This window comes from Myxine glutinosa, chromosome 4 (assembly GCF_964187855.1).
Source record: "Myxine glutinosa chromosome 4, kmMyxGlut1.1, whole genome shotgun sequence".
NCBI lineage: Eukaryota > Metazoa > Chordata > Myxini > Myxiniformes > Myxinidae > Myxine > Myxine glutinosa.
Window position 1 is genome coordinate 19,877,248 of NC_136264.1, and position 20,701 is coordinate 19,897,948.

General features: G+C 44.6%; 2 protein-coding genes across 2 annotated transcripts in view; both read right to left on the reverse strand.

The window, feature by feature from the left end:
• Nucleotides 1–17,652, reverse strand: part of LOC144891467 (uncharacterized) — a 53,930-nt gene extending 36,278 nt beyond the window's left edge. Inside the window, exons 1-3 of the mRNA XM_078775083.1 lie at nt 17,279–17,652; nt 13,922–13,974; nt 7,433–7,792 (exon numbers count right to left, since the gene is read on the reverse strand). Coding sequence (XP_078631209.1) covers nt 7,433–7,792; nt 13,922–13,974; nt 17,279–17,652 — 787 coding nt within the window. The remainder of the gene's footprint in view (nt 1–7,432; nt 7,793–13,921; nt 13,975–17,278) is intronic.
• The window catches only part of LOC137425804 (fibronectin-like), a 1,588,206-nt gene that overhangs the window by 1,324,195 nt on the left and 243,310 nt on the right, over nt 1–20,701 (reverse strand). The window lies entirely within an intron of this gene.

Sequence of the window (20,701 nt, forward strand, 5' to 3'; positions counted from 1 at the left end):
ATACAATATTATTTACTATGTTATGGAAAATACTAAACTAATATAAGTTTACTTGCTTATTAGTGAAATGTTTTAACATAATACAATATTCCCTGATGATAATATATTTTCTAGCTCACCCCCACGCAGCTTGTTGCACAAGTCAAAGGAAGCAGTGCTTGCATTATTATGTGGACGTTTCATGAGACACAATTGAATTTCATTTTATAATGCGTGCAACATAATAGAAAAATACACAACTGTATAATAGGAGAGCTTCAGCATAAGGTGATCATAATCTTAGCAAGGCTGGTGATTACTTAAGAAGAAGGATGTGAAAAGACAGCATTGTTTATAATACGTGGAAATCTAAAGATATTTTGGTTTATTATCACCCATTGGACTTAGTCCGAAACAGGGGCTTATGGATTGAGTCTGTCCGTCCATCCGTCTGCAACTATATCTTTGGGATTGTGAAAGTGTAAAATGTATGGACAGATTTTGTTCATACTTGACAAAAAGATAAGACATGAGGTAATACATATGCACATCATTTTGTTTCGCGATGCAATCAAAGCTGGCCGTATGGCGGCCATTGTAGTTGGAAAAACCCGATATTGAACACGTGCTCGACCATTTTTCAGACATGCATTTACCGATGTTGTTCAAACTTCGCACACCGACAATGAATGATGGCTTACATATGCACTTGCGTTTACTTTCCATATCAGATTCAGGATTGCTGACTGGCTGCCATTTTGATACTTAACCCTCTGGAGTCTACAAGCTGATTCTATCGGCTTCACGCATGCGCCGAAATGTCTACAAGCCGAAGTTATCGGCTCTAACCGCATTCAAATTTGAGATTAGAGACATTATTAGATTAGAGACATGAGAGACATTAGAGACAAGATTAGAGACATTATTAGAGACATTAGAGACAAGATTAGAGACAAGCCGATAGAATCGGCTTGTAGACTCCAGAGGGTTAAATGTGTCCCAAACAATTTCTCGGACATGCATGGTCCGATTTTGTTCAGAATTGGCCAAGTACAGTACATGACAGCATATACGTGCACCTCACTTTATCTTGCGATTTATCAAAGTCGGCCAACTGTTAGGCTGGCGACCATTTTAGTTGTAAAAAACCCGATGTTGACTGAACACATCCTCCACCATTTCTCGGACATGCATTTACGATCTTGTTCAAACTTGGCACACGGATAATGAATGATGGCTCACATATGCACGTCATTTTCTTTCGAGATAAGATCCAATATGGCCGATTATTTATTTTTGTTGTTGTTTTTTGTATACACGATCGCGGATCGTGAAAGAGCTAACATCAACCACAAAAAAAGAAAAGAAAAAACGGACACACAAAACATACAATAAAGGGAGCAGGAGACAAGATGGGGAGAGAGAGGGAAGCACACAAGTACAACAGCAGAGAACAGGGACATCGGGAGATCTGTGGGAGGGAGAGGGCTTGGGGGGAGTAGGAATGGGAAGGGGCATGGGGAGGGAGTGGCATAAAACACATTGACACTGCTAGGACTTCCAGGAAAGAAGTCGATTTTCAAAAAAGTGGATCTGGGCTGGATTAACGGGGTAGAAGCGATCAAGGTTTTGGATGGGGGAAGATAAGAGATGGTGGTGAACAGCTGTTTTAAAGACCTGGAGGGAGGAGTGGGATTGAAGAGTGTGAGGGAGTTTGTTCCAGAGGCGGGAGTAAAGAGGAAAGAAGGTGAGCAGTGAGTCTTGATTTTGGTAATTTCACCAGAAGAGGTTTGCTAGCAGATCTTGTGTGACCTGCAGGAATATTTGGGGGACAGAGCACAGATAGAGCTGGGGGAGCTAGGCCGGATAGGAGTCGGTAGAAGACAGAAAGACCACCTACCTGCCTGCGGTGAGTGAGTGAAAGGCTCTCACAATCGGCTTCATCGCGGGAGATCCCAATGATTCTGAAAGCTTTGGTTTCAACAGCGTGAAGCCGAGCCAGGTGTGAGGCAGAAGCACCAGCCCATAGGGGAGAGCAGTATTCCATTGAGCTGCGAATGAAGGCCTTGTATGTGTTGAGGAGCTCAGGTGTGCCAAGGAAGGACTTCACACGACGGAGGATGCCCAGTCGGCGACTGGCTTTGGAGGCCAGCTTGGAAATGTAGTTTTCCCAGGAAAGATCATGACAGATAGTGAGACCCAAAATATTGAGTGACAGAACTTCTTGGAGATGATTGTTGAGAAAGTAGATGGGAGTGTTGTCCAGTCGGTCTTTTCGGAGAGACATAGTATGAGTGTGAGATTTGTCAGGATTGAAAGACATGTTCCACTTGTTTGACCGGTCTGTGATTTTGTCCAGGTCTGCAGAGAGTGAGGAGGCTGCAGACTGCCGATCTGAGGGATGAGGAATGGAGCGGCAGAGAGTGGAGTCATCAGCAAAAAGATAGAGAGGATTTTCCAGAGAGTCAGAGAGATCATTGATGAAGACCAGAAAAAGCACAGAGCCCAGAACACTGCCTTGGGGAACTCCAGCCTGAACAGGAAGGGGAAGCGGAACCACCTTTAGAGGCCATTTTCCCATGCAGAGCAGGGGTTGGCCTTTTTCAGGCACCGTGGTCCCCTTTTTGAAGCAATGTTTTACGGCCGGATGCCCTTCGTGTCGCCAACCCTGTTAGTCGCTTGTTGCGACACACAGGGAATTACCAGTGAACTGGTACTCAATTTGCCGACCTCAGAAGGATGACAGGCTGAGTCAACCCCCCTGGTATTAATTCAGCGATGAGTGGGATTTGAACCCAGGATCCTAGGACCCCGAGCCAGCACCTTAACCGCTAAGCCAAATCCAGGCTTGAACAGGAAGGGGAGGTGAAAGAAATCCATTCAGGGCCACACGTTGACTACGACCAGAGAGGAAGTCTGCAAGCCATGCATGGAGATTTCCATGGATACCATAGGATGAGAGTTGGGTGAGCAGAGCGGGGTGCCAGACCATATCGAAGGCACGTGATATGTCAAGGGAGACCCCTCTGATTTCCTGTTTGGCATTGAGGACCTCCATCCATTGTTGACAGCAGAAGCAGCATTTCCAGAGTAGAGTGACCTGGTCTGAAACCAAATTGATGATCAGAGATCAAGACATTGGAGAAGAGGAAGGATTTGATATCCAAAGCAATCATGGATTCCATGACTTTGCTGATAATTGGGAGCAGGCTGATTGGTCTGTAGTTGCAAGGATCTGTTTTTGCACATTTTTGTGTAAAGTGGTAATGTTGGCTGATTTCCAAACTGAAGGCAGATGACCTTGAGCAAAAGAGAGGGTGAAGAGAATAGGGAGAGGTTGTGAAAGAGCGGCAGAGCAGGATTTTAGGACCCGTGGGCTGATGCCGTCTGGTCCAGTTGCAGCATCAGTCGAGGTTTGACAGAAACTTCTCCACCTTGTCAGGAGAGAAGGACACAGAGTCCAGGAGCAGCTGGGTACGCCTGGGTAAGGTGGGTACAGAGATAAATGGGTTTGGGACACAAGATTTTGAGGCAAACACAGGCTTTCTCACGTGCGGTGTCAACTGTAAATGGTGGCCATTTTGTTACTTACACGTGTCCACAACAATTTCTCTGACATGCATGGACCGATTTTGTTCAAAACTTGGCATGAGGACAATACATGAGAGTGTACATATGTGGAAGATTTGGTTTGTAATCCAACCAAAGCTGGCCGATTGGCAGTATTTAACTCCACACAGCAAAATTACTAAAACCATGGGGGCTATGAAATTTCATGTCTTTTTCTCCTTGTTTAAATACGTTTTTGAGATTAGTTTGTGGGGCTGTGGGTTGGAGGGAAATCCTCAAACCACAAATCCTCACAAACAAGATGAATGAATACGAGGAGGGAAATCTTCCAAAGGCATGACTACAGTATGCACCGCTTACATGTATTGACTTTTCCCTCTGCTTGGAATGCATTAATGTACATACTTGTGCAACAATAGCACTGAAAACACAAAGATAAGAAATAATTTCATTTATTTTAGAAAGACCTTAAGAAAAGAATGCAGAGAAATTGAGAGGAGAATACATTTTGTATTGAGGAGCACAATATGTTGAATAATTATCTGATGTACAGTGCCTTCAGAAAGTATTCACACCCCCTTGAGTTTTTTCACATTTTGTTGTGTGTTACAGCCTGAATTTAAAATGGACTAAATTGAGATTTTTGTCACTGATCTACACATAATATCCCATAATGTCAATGTGGAATTTTTAGAAGTTTTTTTTACAGTGTAATTAAAAATTAAATGCAGAAATATCTAATTTACATAATTATTCAACCCCCTGAGTCAATACTTCGTAGAAGCGCCTTTGGCAGTGATTACAGCTTTGAGTCTTCTTGGGTATATATCTGTATCAGCTTTGCACATTTGGATTTGGGTAGTTTCTCCTATTCGTCCTTGCAGATTTGCTCAAGCTCAAATCAAGTTGGATGGGGAGCGTGGGTGAACAGCAATCTTCAAGCCTTTTCACAGATGCTCAATGGGATTTAACTCTGAGCTTTGGCTGGGCCACTCAAGGACTTTCACATTCTTGTTCAGAAGCCATTCCAGTGTTGCTTTGGCTGTATGTTTGGGGTCATTATCCTGTTGGAAAGTAAATCTTCGCCATAGTCAAGGTCGTTTGCACTCTGAAGCAGGTTCTTCTCAACAATTTGCCTGTATTTGGCTCCATTAATTGTTCCCTCTATCCTTAAAAGTCTCCCAGTCCCTGATGCTTAAAAGCATCCCCATAGTATGATGCTGCCACCACCATGCTTCACGGTAGGGATGGTGTAAGATGGGTGATGAGATGTGCTCGGTAGTGCTTTGCATTCAGTCCAAAGAGTTCAATTTTTGTCTCATCAGACCACAGAATCTTTTGCCTCTAGCTCTCAGTCTTTCACGTACCTTTTTGCAAACGCCATGCGTGCTGTCGTGTGCTTGTTTCTCAGGAATGGCTTCTGTCTGGCCACTCCCCCATAAATCTAGATTTGTGAAGTGCTGCAGAGACTGTTGTCCTTCCGGCAGGTTCTCCCATCTGAGCCGAGGAACTCTGTAGTTCTGTCAGAGTGGTCATTGGGTTTTTGGTCACCTCCTTGACCAAGGTCCTTCTTGCCCAGTTGCTCTGTTTGATTGGACGGCCAGCTCTAGGAAGAGTCTGGGTCGTTCCATATTCTTTCCATTTCCTAATGATGGAGCTCACTGTGCTCTTGGGAACTTTCAACACTCGAGAAATTGTTTTATACCCTTCCCCAGATCTATACCTCCTCATAATTTTATCTCAGAGTTCTACGGACAGTTCCTTGGACTGCATGGTAGAGTTTCTGCTCTGGCAAGCACTGTCCCCTGTGGGACCTCATATAGAAAGGTGTGTTTCTTTCTAAATCTATCTGGTTTTATCTGGGGTCAAATTTTTGTATCCGAACATAATCCTTGACCTTCCTTTGGATGAAAGAGGAGGCCATGCAAAGTTTGGTTACACTTGTTCCTACAGGGTCCCACTGCATGAATGAACAAACAAATGCACAAACAAACTTTTTCTTTATATATTAGATGGTGGAGTACCCATCCCATGGGTGGGTCGAGTTTGCATATTATCTGCTGAAAAAAGTATCGTCTGCGTTTTGCAAGAAGATAGGTGAAAATGAAGACCTTCTCAAACCTCCACAGAAAGGTGCTTGAATGTAGATGAACATCTTCTCAGGTGCAAAAGACAGAGTCCAGGAGCAGTTGGGAACGACAGGGAAGGATGGTTACCAAAAGTGAGGGGTTGGGGACACAAGATTTGGAAGCAAACAAAATTGAGGCATTCAGCCCTCTTGTGAGCAAGGTGGGCTGTTGTGCTATTTGAAGAGAGGGAAGGGATGGAAGGGGAGCATGTTCCTAAGACAGACTTAAAAGTTTACGAGACTTTAAAGGAGGGAGACAAGACAAGTTTGAAAGTCCATTCTTGAGGATAGACAGATGTTGTTTTCTGGCTCTCCTGAGAGTGGACACACTTATTGTGGACTTTTTGAAATGCACTGATATTGCCATCAGTCAGATTAGCCTTCCAGGAAGAGAAGGCAAGTTCATCATCATCATTCGACAAAAGCATTGTCACCACCCTCGTGTTCAACGCCTCAAATTATATAACACCGGAACCACGACGGCCGCTTTTGACAAAACACGTCTATCCAGCGCTGCCACTTTAATTTCAGTGATATTGCACCCTGACCAGTCACGGATGTTGTCAACCCAACACATATTTGGTCAGCTTACCGAACGATGACATTCCTCTGGAAAACAATTCACGACAGATGCTGCCAATCCACTGTGCAGAATCACATGGCCCAGCCATGCAAACTTGCACTCCATCGCATTGCTACTGCTGAGACACCATCGATCGCTGATCATCTCCATTAGACTATCGCTGTAAAACAGTCATGCTATTTGATGTTAAGCAGCTATCGCCAGATGGTTTGGCCAAAGCCTCTTGGCATTAGTGCTCTTGCCATTAGTGCCTGTGCACGCTGTGCTTTTGTTTCTAAGCCGACAGAGGTAGAACACAGATATTTACACTGCCGAAGGGTGGATTTACCCAAACCTATCCACATTCGTACCACCTTGCTGCCATCTAGAGTGTGGTTGATTGATCAACATGCCAAGGTTGCGTGAACAAGGAAAGATGAGATGCGTGGTATTCGTATCAGGCGATATGTGATAGTGTTGTCATCGATTGTTGGCTGGACAACCATGTATTCCGTCTTGCCAGTCTGGATGACTAACCCATACCCATCTGATGTGTCACTCAAGATAGCAAGCATCTCTTCTGCATCAGCTCGGAATAGTGCCATCATCACCAAGGCATTGATGTATCTGATCTCCTTTAACAACACCCTCTGCTCCCGTTCTCCACAAAGGAAAATTGTGTTGAGAATATTGTTTTTATTTCCCTCCTTTGGTTGTGGCTATTTGTTGATGTACTTGTAATCAGACGTTGGAAATGTTACAAGAAAGGGACAATTGTGGGTTGTGATACAGAGTTCCGTTGTCCTGCACTTTGATTGGTTTGTTCATCCTTGGACTTCTTAACTTCATGAGTTCAATAGGATACTTTAGCTATGATTTTTTTTACTTTTTCTTTTGCCTTTGCATTTGCATCGTTTTGAAAATGTAATTGAGAATGTAAATATTGTGTCACAGCAACTCAATTTGATTAAACTATTGTCTTATCCTTAAAATAAATTTACAATTGGAATATGCTCAGCCTTTGTTCTGATTTTCCAAAGTCATTTCTAAATTTAATGTTTTGGGATCCATCCTGTCAGTCATTTTTAACAATCTATTTTCTGATGTTATCATGTCAACATTTTGATGTTAAATGAGGAACAGAAACATATTCAATGCAAAACCCAAACAATGGTGGAAAATTAAAGTTCTACCTTGTGATGATAAAGTGACATTGAAGCGTCTTATCCCGTAAGAGGAACTCCTTTGATAGAATACCCGCATCGTGCTGGAGGGAGATATAATTGTTCGTCCAACGTTTGAATAACGGCACATCGTGATGTCTCCCTGAGATGTCTGATTGTACCCGAAAGCAAGCCAGCTCCCGTAACACAGTGCCGATGATGAATAATAATAATAATAATAATAATAATTCAGATCCACCACGGTCAGGAACACAACGTGTCCAAGAGGAGCTTCAATGTCCCAAACACAGTCCATGTTGGAATAGATGTATTGAGGATATCCAGGAGATGAGAGCCAGCCTTCTGCTCGCACTTTCCCACCACAGGGCACTGTAGATCAAACAAAAGAGATTTGAATTTTTATAACTCAATATATTCAGCGTCAATCTGCATAGCTGAACAATATTATCAAATATTTCTCCTTCAGAGACCTGGCCTTAGCCTGGTGTTCGCTTAGCGGTTAGGGTGCTGGCTTGGGATCCTCGGATCCTGGGTTCGAATCCCGGTTGATCGCTAAATTAACACCAGGGGGGGGGGGGTTGAATCAGCCTGTCATCCTTCCGAGGTCGGCAAATTGAGTACCAGCTTGCTGGGATGAATGATCCCGGTGTGTACCCCGGCTTAGAATAGGTACACCGTATCCCTGCACATCGTAAGAGGTGACCAAGGGTTGGCGGCAGGAAGGGTGTCCGTCCATAAAAACATTGCCTCAAACAGGGAACCATGATTGCCATGGGGCCCGCAAAGCTAACCCCTGCTCTAGCGGGGAAAATGGCCTTAAAACGATCACTCATTCATTCATTTTCAGAGACCACAGCTTTACGACAGGTTATTAATCCAGGTAGAGGTTATGTTTTGTCAAATACCTGAGAGCATAAATTAAATAGCATACATTCACAGAAACGGACAAAATCTGCAAAATATTCGAATGAAAGGATACTTCTGGACAAAACGCAAGAATGTACACGACCGGTCAAAAGTTTTAGAACACCTCAATTTTTCCGGTTTTTATTGAAATTTATGCATTTTAATGTCTCAATGTACTCTGAAATGAAGCATCTTACTATAATTCACTAAATGTCCGTCCGTCTGTCTGTCTGTCTGTCTGTTCGAAGGTACCGTAAAAACTGCTGAACTGATCGCAAAAATATTTTGGGTGGATAATCCTGGGATCTCCAGGAGTAAAATAGGCTATTTAGTTTCCCAATTTCAACTTTAGTCTCCAGCATTCTCAGGTTTGGACTCCCGCATAACATTAGCGTTCACATAACGTTCATTGTGACGATGTTGTTTTCCCGGGTGCCGCACAAACGGCTGCATCGATCGAACTCGGTGACCTCGGACAAAGACCTTTTATAAGGACACAGGTTGAATCCCTGCTTGAGAGAATTTTAACCCATTTCAACTGAAGGAAACACGTATCGGGAGTACATACGACATAGCAATTGTGAACACGATTAGTTTAATCTCCACATGAGAGAATTCCACATAGCTATTTGGGCAGTGAATACGCTAACAGATCGCTGTCTCCATTGATCTTGCCAAGGCCATAACAGCAATCAGCTCAAAATCCTTTTAACTGTTGATTTGGAAGTTTTTACAACGAAGGAATCACGTATCGGGAGTACATACGACAACGGGAGGACTAACTGCACGCGTCTTCAGTATCAAGCTTAAATCTGTTATGGTAGATCTGAAAAGCGGGTTGCTTGGAGAAATGGTGGGCTACTTCGGCATGAAGGAGGATCAGAAACGTGGACTCCCACATCCTGCTGATACCTGCTCCCACATGACGTTATTTTTCCAGGGGACACACAAACGACTGCACCGATCGAGATTTAACGGATGTTTATATAAATCGTTTAAAAGAAAAAAAGCCATCAATTTCTGAAATTTAGGCTTTTCATTTGGGCCACCCTATTGAAGCCTCGCCCATAGGGCGGGTACCGTTGCTAGTAGAACAAATAAACAATTGGAGATAGATAAAAAAAGAAATCATAGAATCATTTTGTTTAACAAAATTAAATTTAAATTTTTGACTCAGCAAAGTAGCCACCTTTTGCAGATATAACCACCGAATACTTTCCTGTTTAGCTGTCCACGCTCTCCACGCTATCGAAGTTAAGTAATTGTTCCCATTTGTATTTTTCTCAAAACTGTATTGATCTTACGGGTGTGTACATACAGTGTGTCCCGAGGAAGATTATCGGTGTAAATCGTTCATACCTGTATAAAGTTGTCGGTTATTTTGTGCCGCATTTTTTGCGCCCTAGTACTTTGTTTCCTACCTTGAGGCTTTGTTTTTCTTTTACCGGTCGATTGTGGTCCATTTACTTTCGTTTTCTCAGTTTTTCCTAGTCTTTTCACCCCATTCTTCCTTGTTTAAAATCTCAACTCAAAAAAAAACAAAAAAAAACATTTCCTTCTTCATTCTTATTCATTGTTCTTATTCGTTTATTCGTTGTTCTTATTAGTACGTTCGTTCTTCGACCACGTGTTTCACCCCCATTTCCCCAGATAGTTTTCACTGTTTAATTTTTAAATGTTTAAATTTTCCCCTGAAGTGCTGGATTCTGTCGTATATTATATCACTTTTTTCTTCCTCTTCTTTAAAAGGTTGCTTTCACCTTGCTCACCAAATCGTTTCATTAAAAATAAAAAAAATCCATCTCTTACAGTTCCTCCTTCCTACATTCCCTAAACTCACCTGCATTCCCACCCTCCTCCATCATTTTCAAACGTATCTCTGACTCGAAGGTCACAATAAACTCATTTTGCAATAAATGTTCATTTCCCATTAATCATACAACACTTTCTAAAATCCAAACTCACCCCTCCCCTCCTAATCTTCCCCATCACCCATCCCTTTCAAATTTCCCCCCTTGCCTCTTCCCTCCTGGACTCCCCCCTCACCCCTCCCCTCCTATACTCCCCCTCCCCTCCTAAACTCCCCCTCACCCCTCCCCTCCTAAACTCCCCCCTCACACCTCCCCTCCAAATCTCCCCCATCTCCCATCCCTTTCAAATCACCCCGCCCTTGCACTTTCCCTCCTAAACTCCCTCCTCACCCCTCCCCTCATAAACTCCCCCCTTACCCCTCCCCTCCTAAACTCTCCCCTCACCCCTCCCCTCCCAAACTCCCCCCTCACCCCTCCCATTGAAATCTCCCCACCCTCCTTTTTTCTCCAATTGCCCCCTCTCACCCCTCCTCCTCAAAGCATCCTCCCCGCTTCTTCTCCCTTCCAACTCTCACCTCCATCTCCCCCAACCTTCTTCCTCGCTCTGCCCCCCCCCTCAAACAACACCTCACTGTGCCTCACCCAATCACCATCAAACCTTTTGCCCTCCTCATCCTTCCCTTTCTCCTAGCTATTCTGAAATATCTGACACACTTTCAACAGCTCTCCCTAAGTCTTCCTCCTCTTCCACATCTTACCCTACCCCTCCCCCCCACCCTGTTCTGTATCCGATGCTCCCCCTTCCTCTACATTAACGGTATGGACCTAAAACATATGGGGCCTTCGCTCAAACTTGACTGATCTCTCCACAGGTTGCTTCTGACAAACCAGACTTGATCTGCTTAAGAAGCTTAACAGAAACTTTCCTCCTTCATGATGTCTCTGATTCCTTAATATCTCTCCCAGGTTACTCCCTCCTCTGGTATGATAGACCTGATCCTCGTCCTGGAGGTGGGGTTGCTATCTTTATCAAAAACTCTCTTCCTCACTCTCCCTGCACTGCCCTCTCTCCACCTCACCCCCAGGAGTACCTCTGGCTAAGGCTTCCCATTCGCTCCCACCTTTTGTTCATATGTGTGTTGCACCGTCCACCAAACAGTGATGACTCCATCTACATCTGACTGTCTGATAACATGGACCAACTTTTATCTACTCATCCCAACTCTCTCTTCCTCATATGTGGTGATTTCAATTGTCACCATGCCAGCTGGCTGGGTGTGGGTACCTCTCTCACCAGCCATGGCTCCTCAGAGGACTTCTGCGACTCATTGGGACTGACACAATCTGTCAATTTCCCGACCCGGATCTCAGTCAATGGAGCATCTTCTCTTCAAGTCTTGGTTATGACTAACTTCCCTGCAAATATCTGCTGCTCTTCTTCTGCTCCATTCGGATCATCTGATCATGTGCTTGTTGAAGTGGACATCTCTCTGACCATTCTCAGAGAGACTCCTCAGCGTCGACGAGTCTCGCATTTCACTCAGGCCAACTGGAATGGTCTTCAAGCAGCCATAAATCATCTGGACTGGTCTCCCATCTCCACCGCCTCTGACATCAACTCATCCTGGGATTTCTTCCAAAGTAAATTGCTCTCTCTCATGCACAGATTTATCCCATCTCGTCTTCAGTTGTCATACCCTTCCTCCCATCCATGGTACACGGAATCTTGTGTTGAGGCAGTTGCCCAGAAACAACTTGCCTTCGCCTCCTGGAAAGCAAATCCAACGGAAGGAAATCTCATTTCCTTTCACAAAGCCCGAAATAAGTGTGTCCACCCTCAAGAGAGCCAGGAAACAATATCTCTCCACTCTCAAGACCGAACTCTCAAACCTGTCTCCCTCTTCCAAATCCTGGTGGCGTCTGGTCAAATCTGTTTCTGGTGTTTGTTCCCTCTCCATCCCCTCCCTTACCTCAAACGGCTACACAGCTGACTTCGCACGTGAAAAAGCTGAATGCCTAAACTCTGTGTTTGCCTCAAAATCTTGTGTCCCAAATCCATCCTTCTCTGTACCCACTTTACCCAGTCATACCCAGCTGCTCCTGGACTCTGTGTCTTTTTCTCCTGACAAGTAGGAGAAGTTTCTGTCAATCCTCGTCTCTGATTCTGCAACTGGACAAGACGGCATCAGCCCACGGGTCCTAGAATCCTGCTCTGCCGCTCTTTCACTCCCTCTCTCTGTTCTCTTCACCCTCTCTTTTGCTCAAGGTCACCTGCCATCAGCTTGGAAATCAGCCAACATCACCGATTTACACAAAAAGGTGCAAAAACAGATCCTTGCAACGACAGACCAATCAGCCTTCTCCCAATTATCAGCAATGTCATGGAATCCATCATTGCTTCTGATATCAAATCTTTCCTCTTCTTCAATGGCTTGATCTCTGATCATCAATTTGGTTTCAGACCAGGTCACTCTACTCGGGACATGCTGCTTCTGCTGTCTCAACAATGGATGGAGGTCCTCAATGCCAAACAGGAAAGTAGAGCTGTCTCCCTTGACATAACGTGCTTTTGATACGGTCTGGCACCCCGCTCTGCTCACCAAACTCTCCTCCTATGGTATCCATGGAAATCTCCATGCATGGCTTGCGGTCTTCCTTTGTAGTCGTAGACAATGTGTGACAAATGGGTTTCTCTCATCTCCCCTTCTTGTTCAGGCGGGAGTTCCCCTTCTTGTTCAGGTGTTCTGCGCCCTGTGCTTTTTCTGGTCTTCATCAATGATCTCCACACTCTGCCGCTCCATTCCTCATCCCTCAGTTCGGCAGTCTGCATCCTCCTCACTCTCTGCAGCCCTGGACAAAATCACAGACTGGTCATACAAGTGGAATATGTCTTTCAATCCTGACAACTCCCACACTTTTACGATGTCTCTCCAAAAAGACCGACTGGACAACCCTCCCATCCACTTTCTGAAAAATCCTCTCCTATAAGTTCTGTCACTCTAGCTTTTGGGTCTCACTATCTGCCAAAATCAAGACTCTCTGCTCACCTTCACTCCTTCATTTCTCTTTTCTCCCACCTTTGGAACAAACTCCCTCACTCTCTTCAATCCCACTCCTCCCTCCAGGTCTTCAAAACAGCTGTTCACCACCATCTCAATTCTTCCCCCATCCAAAACCTTGATCTTTTCTACCCTCGCCAGTTCATCCCAGATCCACTTTTTTGAAATACCAACTTCTTTCCTGGAAGTCCTTGCAGTGTCCTTGTGTTTTATACTTCTTCCTCCCCCCCTCCCCCTTCCCCTTCCCTCACCTCCTCCCGCCATGCCCTCTTCCTCCCACAGAACTTCCGATGTCACTTCTCTCAAATGTTGTGTTTGTGTGCTTCCCCATCTCTCCCCAGCTTGTCTCCCACTCCCCTTATTATATGTTTAATGTGTCTGTTTGATTTTTTTTGTGTGATTAATGTTAGCTCTTTCAAGAGCCTCGATGTTGTATACAAATAAATAAATAAATAAACACTCGTGGCATTCTTTCTACAATGGAAATCAAATATTGTTCGGGAAGTTCTTCCCAACACTGTTGCAGAAGTTTCCACAAATGTGTTGCACTTGTAGGTTACTTTGCTTTCACCCTTCTGTCCAGTTCATCCCAAACCAGCTCGATGGGTTTTAAGTCTGGAGACTGTGCTGGCCATTCCATGATTTGAAGCCTACTGTCTTGTCATTTTCCTCGAAGGTAGTTTTGACATAGCCTGGAGGTGTGTTTAGGGTCATTATCTTGCTGTAGGATGAACCCCTGATCAACTCGTCATATGCCAGAGTGTATTGCATGGCGCTGCAAAATGCTGTGGTAGCCCTTTTGGTTCAAGGTGCCAGTCACTCTGTGCAAGTCGCTGACTCTCAATGTGCCAGGTGCCAGGCTTGATCTCTGATCATCAATTTGGTTTCAGACCAGGTCACTCTACTCTGGACATGCTGCTTCTGCTGTCTCAACAATGGATGGAGGTCCTGAATGCCAAACAGGAAATCAGAGCTGTCTCCCTTGACATATCAAGGGCCTTTGATACGGTCTGGCACCCAGCTCTGCTCACCAAACTCTCCTCCTATGGTATCCATGGAAATCTCCATGCATGGCTTGCGGACTTCCTCTCTGGTCGTAGTCAACGTGTGGCCCTGAATGGATTTCTCTCATCTCCCCTTCCTGTTCAGGCTGGAGTTCCCCAAGGAAGTGTGCTGGGCCCTGCGCTTTTTCTGGTCTTTATCAATGATCTCTCTGACTCTCTGGAAAATCCTCTCTATCTCTTTGCTGATGACTCCACTCTCTGCCGCTCCATTCCTCTTCCCTCAGATAGGCAGTCTGCAGCCTCCTCACTCTCTGAAGACCTGGACAAAATCACAGACTGGTCAAACAAGTGGAACATGTCTTTCAATCCTGCCAAATCTCACTCTCTTACTATGTCTCTCCGGAAAGATCGACTGGACAACCCTCCCATCTACTTTCTCAACAATCCTCTCCAAGAATTTCTGTCACTCAAGCTTTTGGGTCTCACTATCTGCCATGATCTTTCTTGGGAAAACCACATTTCCAAGCTGGCCTCCAAAGCCAGTCGCCGACTGGGCATCCTCCGTCGTGCGAAGTCCTTCCTCGGCACACCTGAGCTCCTCACCACATACAAGGCTTTCATCCGCAGCTCAATGGAATACTGTTCTCCCCTATGGGCTGGTGCTCCTGCCTCACACCTGGCTCGGCTTCACGCTGTTGAATCCAAAGCTTTCAAAATCATTGGAATCTCCCGCGATGAAGCTATCTCTGAGGGCCTTTCACTCACTCACCGCAGGCAGGTAGGTGGTCTTTCTGTCTTCTACCGACTCCTCTCCGGCCTTGCTCCCCCAGCTCTCTCCGTGCTCTGTCCCCCAAATATTCCTACAGGTCGCACACGATCTGCCAGCAACCCTCTGATGGTTAAACTGCCGAAATCTCGGCTCTCTGCTCACCTTCACTCTTTCATTCCTCTTTTCTCCCGCCTGTGGAACAAACTCCCACACTCCCTTCAATCCCTCTCCTCCCTCCAGGTCTTTAAAACAGCTGTTCACCACCATCTCTTATCTTCCCCCATCCATAACCTTGATCTTTTCTACCCCCACTAATTCACCCCAGATCCACCTTGTTTGAAATTCCAACTTATTTCCTGGAAATCCTGGCAGTGTCCATATGTTTATACCTCTCCCACCCCCCCCCCCCTTCACATGCCTCCCCCCCTTCACATGCCTCCCCCCTTCACATGCCTCCCCCCCAAAGCCCTCTCCCTCCCACAGATCTCTCGATGTCTCCATGTCTCTCGGTCCCTGCTCTCAAATGTTGTGTTTGTGTCCTTCCCCCTCTCTCCCCATCTTGTCTACTGCTCCCGATGTTATTTGTTTTATGTGTCTGTTTGTCTTTCTGTGTGATTAATTTTCGCTCTTTCACGAGCCTCGATCTTGTATACAACAAAAAAAAAAAAAAAAAAAAAAAACTCTGGATCCAGCAAAAGAGCCCCAGACCATCACGCTTCCTCTTCCATGTTTGACAGTTGGTGTCGCACACTGATGAACCATCCTTTCGCCTACTCGACGGCGTACAAAAACCCTGCGTGATGAACCAAAGATTTCAAATTTTGATTCATCGGTCCATAAGACCTTCTTCCAGTCTTCAGTAGTCCACTGGCAGTGCATCATGGCCCAGACAAGCATCTTTTTCTTATTTTGCCATCTTAGCAATGGCTTTCTAACTGCAACTCGACCTGTCAAATCTGCAGCTCAAAGTCTTATCTTCGCAGTTGAAACTGAGACTTGCTTACTTCGACCAGTGTTAATCTGTGCTTGAAGCTGTTGTCCTGTGAGCCACCTATCACGCAAGCTGTTGACTCCCAGAAACTTGTCTTCTGATTCTGTCGTGGCTTTGGGTCTGCCAGACCTCTTCCTGACAGAGTTTCCTCCAGTTTCCAAGTGCCTTTTGATGGTGTAGGAAACTGTACTCACTGACACCTTGGCTTTCTTTGCAATTTCTTTGAAGGAAAGACCTACACTTGTAAGGGTTATAATGGTCTGTCTATCTTCCTTTGTTAATTGCCTTTTCTCGCCATTATGATAGCAATATACGACTTCCTGCAGTGCAATATTGTCCAAATAATGCTTCAGAGGGTGTAATAACAGTCTGTTCCAATACAGCTTTTATACAGACAGGGGGTTTGTAATCAAGTAATCAGCAGAGGTTGGGACAGCTGCAGGAATTGTTTGCATCATTTTTCAAGGCTTAATTTACTTGCATTGCTGCAGAACAGGTGTAAGTTGTTAACCCATTACTTGTTCCCTGAAGAAGGCCTTTTTAACTCAACTGGACTACCGTTCAGTTGAGTTCATCACATACTGAACCCTCCGGCGTCCGTCGTCTGTCGTCGTCGTCGTTGTCTGTCGTCTATTAACTTTTCGACGTTAACACTCCAGCGTCCAGAACTATCAACCGATTCTGATCAAACTTGACATGCAGCATCCTTAGCCCAAGGACCAGGTTGGTATTACATTTCAGCCCGATCCGTTGAAAAATGGCCGACTTAGGCGACCATTTTGTTTTTGGTCATGAAAACGACGTTAACACTCTAGCGTCCACAAATATTAACAGATTTTGATCAAACTTAGAATGTTTAACCCTTACCACACAAGGTAGGTTGCCATTGCATTCCAACCCGATCCGTCACAAAATGGCCGCCATCGGCCGCCATATTGTTTTCAGCTCCGAAACAACGTTAAGACTTTAACGTCCACAAATATTTATGAATTTTGATCAAACTTGGTGTGTGAGATTCCAACCACACAAGGTAGGTTGCCATCGCATGTCAACCCGATCTGTCACAAAATGGCCGCCATAGGCTGGCATTAAAGTTGTCCAGTCAGTTCAGTTGAGTTCTGCTTCCCTGGAAGCTCTAGTTTACAATATAATTGCACAATTTACATTATTTTTCGCGTTTTTGCTAACCTAAACTTTTTTTTAACCTCAAGCAGTTTACTGCTTACCTTTGTACCATTTCAGGTTATTCACAGGACTTGAATTGCATAAATTTCAATAAAAACAGGAAAAATTGAGGTGTTCTAAAACTTTTGACCTGTGGTGTATTTGGAAAGTATTGGATATCTGACAATGCTGTAACCTCAGAAATATTTCGAGCAATGGGTTAGATTGAACAATACCTGTTGTGAAAGCCATTGTTGTAGGTTGGCTATATTTGCCATTGCATGAGGAAATTACAGTCACTGTGTAATTCTTTCCAGGAACAAGACGTGTAATGTTATGTTCTGTGCCGTACACAGTTCGGGAATTCATCGAGTATCTGTTTTGAGACCAGGTCACTTGATATCTGTAGCTGTTTTTGTTGGGATCGTTTGGAGCCGTCCATCTTACAGAAGCAAACATAACATCCTGTTCGACCACCGTGATATTCAATGGAGGGGAAGGAGCTGGGAAATACAACATTATCATGTTAATGCAAACGTTTTAACTTCGGAATTGTTCTGGATTCATCACGGAGCAAAAGTTTGGGACAGAATATCCAAGAAATATCGAGAGAAATTTGGCTTCATGCTTTGACAACTGAAAAACCCAAGCCACATGTCAGTCATATTCATTGCTTTCTGAGGAACACAGAATCAGTTCGAAACAACCACAGCAGAGTATATTATGAGATATATCATTCGAGAAGTGTCCACTTTAGCTTGCAAAATCGAAGATTCTCAAGTGTATTGGTTGGTCTGGCCTGTTGTTCTGTCTGTGTCAATTGCCTCCAGGTCGCAATTCCCCACCGACTTCACGAAACATAACCAACTGGTAGAGCAACTCAAAAGGTAGATGCCTCTTGTGACGTCCAAAGTTCAAAAGGTCAAATTTCAAGGTGACATAAAATCCTTAAGTTTCATTCAATTTACTTGAGATCTGAACAGAATTTGCAGAGTGGGTAATTGAATGAGTTTGTTCATCAAAAGCTGGAGGTCTATTGTTTTTGAGATCCAAAGGACAAGGTGCAGGAACTGATTTTGCAAGTCGCCATCCAAGATTGATTGCTTGTATATTAATTGCAAACTCGAATATTTTTCAAATATATTGGTCGGTTGAGTTTGTTATTCTGTCTGTTTATTTGTCTGTGTTTTTGTCACTCACATACAGGTCACAATTCTAAACCGATCGTCATGAAACTTCACCAAGATGCAGAGGTCGTCACAATTGAGAAGCCTTTTGATTTTGAGGTCAAAGGTTATATGGAGGTCAAATTTCTAAAATCGCCATTTTTCATCTGAAAAATCATCAATTTTAGTCCAATTGACCCCGAGCTTAGATCAACATCGTCAATTTTAAAATTTATGAAATTGACAATATTTGATGTATCCATGGCAACCTTTTTTGGGGGAGGGGTGGATTTTGCAAGTATCGTGCTCTGCATGAGGTCTTCTTGTTTGTTTATCTTCTTTGATTTGTTTTGATTTGTATTCTTTGAATTGGTTGAATTTGTATCCAAAAGTTAAAGACCACTTTGTGTGTTTCTGTCACCAAACTAATCAACATCAATGTCGTGTATCTGTTTTGTAATTACCTGTTTGCACAGCAATGGTGGAAGGAATGCTTTCGGTGCCATTACACTGGGAAGAGATGGACACAGCATAGGTTGAACCAGGTGAAAGTCCTGTGATTGTCAGTTCCTTGTTCGTTGTGGTGTGGGTTTGAGTTTTGTTTCCAGAAGAGAACAAAGACACAAAACTGATGAACGTGTTGTTTTCGTCTTTCGGTACAATCCAGCTGATGGTGATGAATGTCATGTTCGATGAGGTTACTCTAAGATCGGCAGGAATGCAGGCATCTGTGAAGATAAACACAAAAACATGTGATGAGTGTGGATTCATAAATACATACGGAAGGTACATTTGAAACAGATGTATATGTTTTCACCCCTGTCTCTTTGTCTGTCTGTCTGCCTTTGAACAGGATATCTCAAAAAGTTAAAAACAGATTCGGAAGAAACTTGGTGGACAGGTTGGGCGTGTCACAAGGAAGATTTAATTCAATTTTGGTGAAGATCCAAATCTGGATGCAGATCCGATCATTTTTTTTGATTCTCCACCATTGCGTGTTGAGCTAAAATTAATTTCGCAAATTATCTCAAGAGGTTATGGACGGATTTGGACGAAACTTGGTGGACTGGTTGGGTGTGTGACAAGGACGAATCTTTTTGATCTTGGTGAAGATCTGAATATGGATTCGGATAGGAGATTTATTTAAATTCTTTTAGTGATACTTCACCATTGAGCGATCGGACGTAAAGCGATAAATAACATGATATTTTAAAAAGTTATGGACGAGTTATGACTAAACTTTGTAGACGAGTTGATTATGTGACAAGAGTACGCCGATTAGACTTTGATTCAGGTCCGAATCCAGATCCGGCCTATCAATGGGATACAAAACATAAACTGTTCAGCCTGGCGGAGGGAGGTACATGCTCAACCGAGTACCATTCTAGTTCAGATAATGTTTCACACTGAACGCACGCCTCAACTCTCTTTCATTCTCTCATTAACTACACCCTCCACTCCCCTTCTATGAAGGGGAAAATTGTGTTGAGAATATTCTTGTTATATCTCTACTTTGGTTGTGGACATTTGGTGCTGTGCTTTTAATCAGCGTTGGGAATGCTACAAGAAAGGGACAATTGTGGGTTGTGATGCAGGGTTCCGTTGACTTGCACTTTGATTGGTTTGTTCATCCTTGAAGTTCTTAACTTCAGGGGTTCAATAGGATACTTTAGCTTTTGATTTTTTTACTTCCCCTTTTGCCCTTGCATTTGCATAGTTTTCAAAATGTAATTGAGAATGTAAATGTTGTGTCTACCACATTAACTGCACTGGATTAAATGACTGTCTTGTCTTTAACATAAATTTACAAATGGAATCTGCTGAAGGAGCTGGGGCTCCCACGTCGATCAGAAGAATGGACGCGACAAAAAGCTGGAATTCATCTGAGTTGCTTTATTGAAATCAAACACTCAGGCACTCTGGGAAAAACGTTTTACGGTCAGCAATATATATCTATTCCGCCAGGGGGTTTGCCCAGGCCTGGCGCCAGGGGGCGTGGCCCCGCGTCCCGGCTGCGGCCTGGCAAGTTGAGGGCGAGCCTGCCCGGGCGTCCCGACCGAGGCCTGGCAAGTCGAGCGCGGGCCTGCCCGGGCGTCCTGGGCGAGCCCGGCCTGGTGATCGCTCCGCGTCCTTGATAGGTGCAAGGCGATTGTGTAACCCCAGCGGCAGCCACTACACACGTCCCCCCAGAATCGACTTGCACCGGCAGGGTCAACTTGAGGGGGGTCCTGATGACCCGGCCGAAGCGACCCCTGGCGGGTCATGGGAGGGGGTCCGGTGAGGTGGTGGGCGGTCGAGTGGGGGGCACCGTGGACGGGGGGCGGCCTCGCCGCGGCGGGAGGGCCACCCGTGGTGGGTGGTCGACGTCCACGTGCGCCGGCTTGAGGCGGTCCACTGCAATCCGGTCC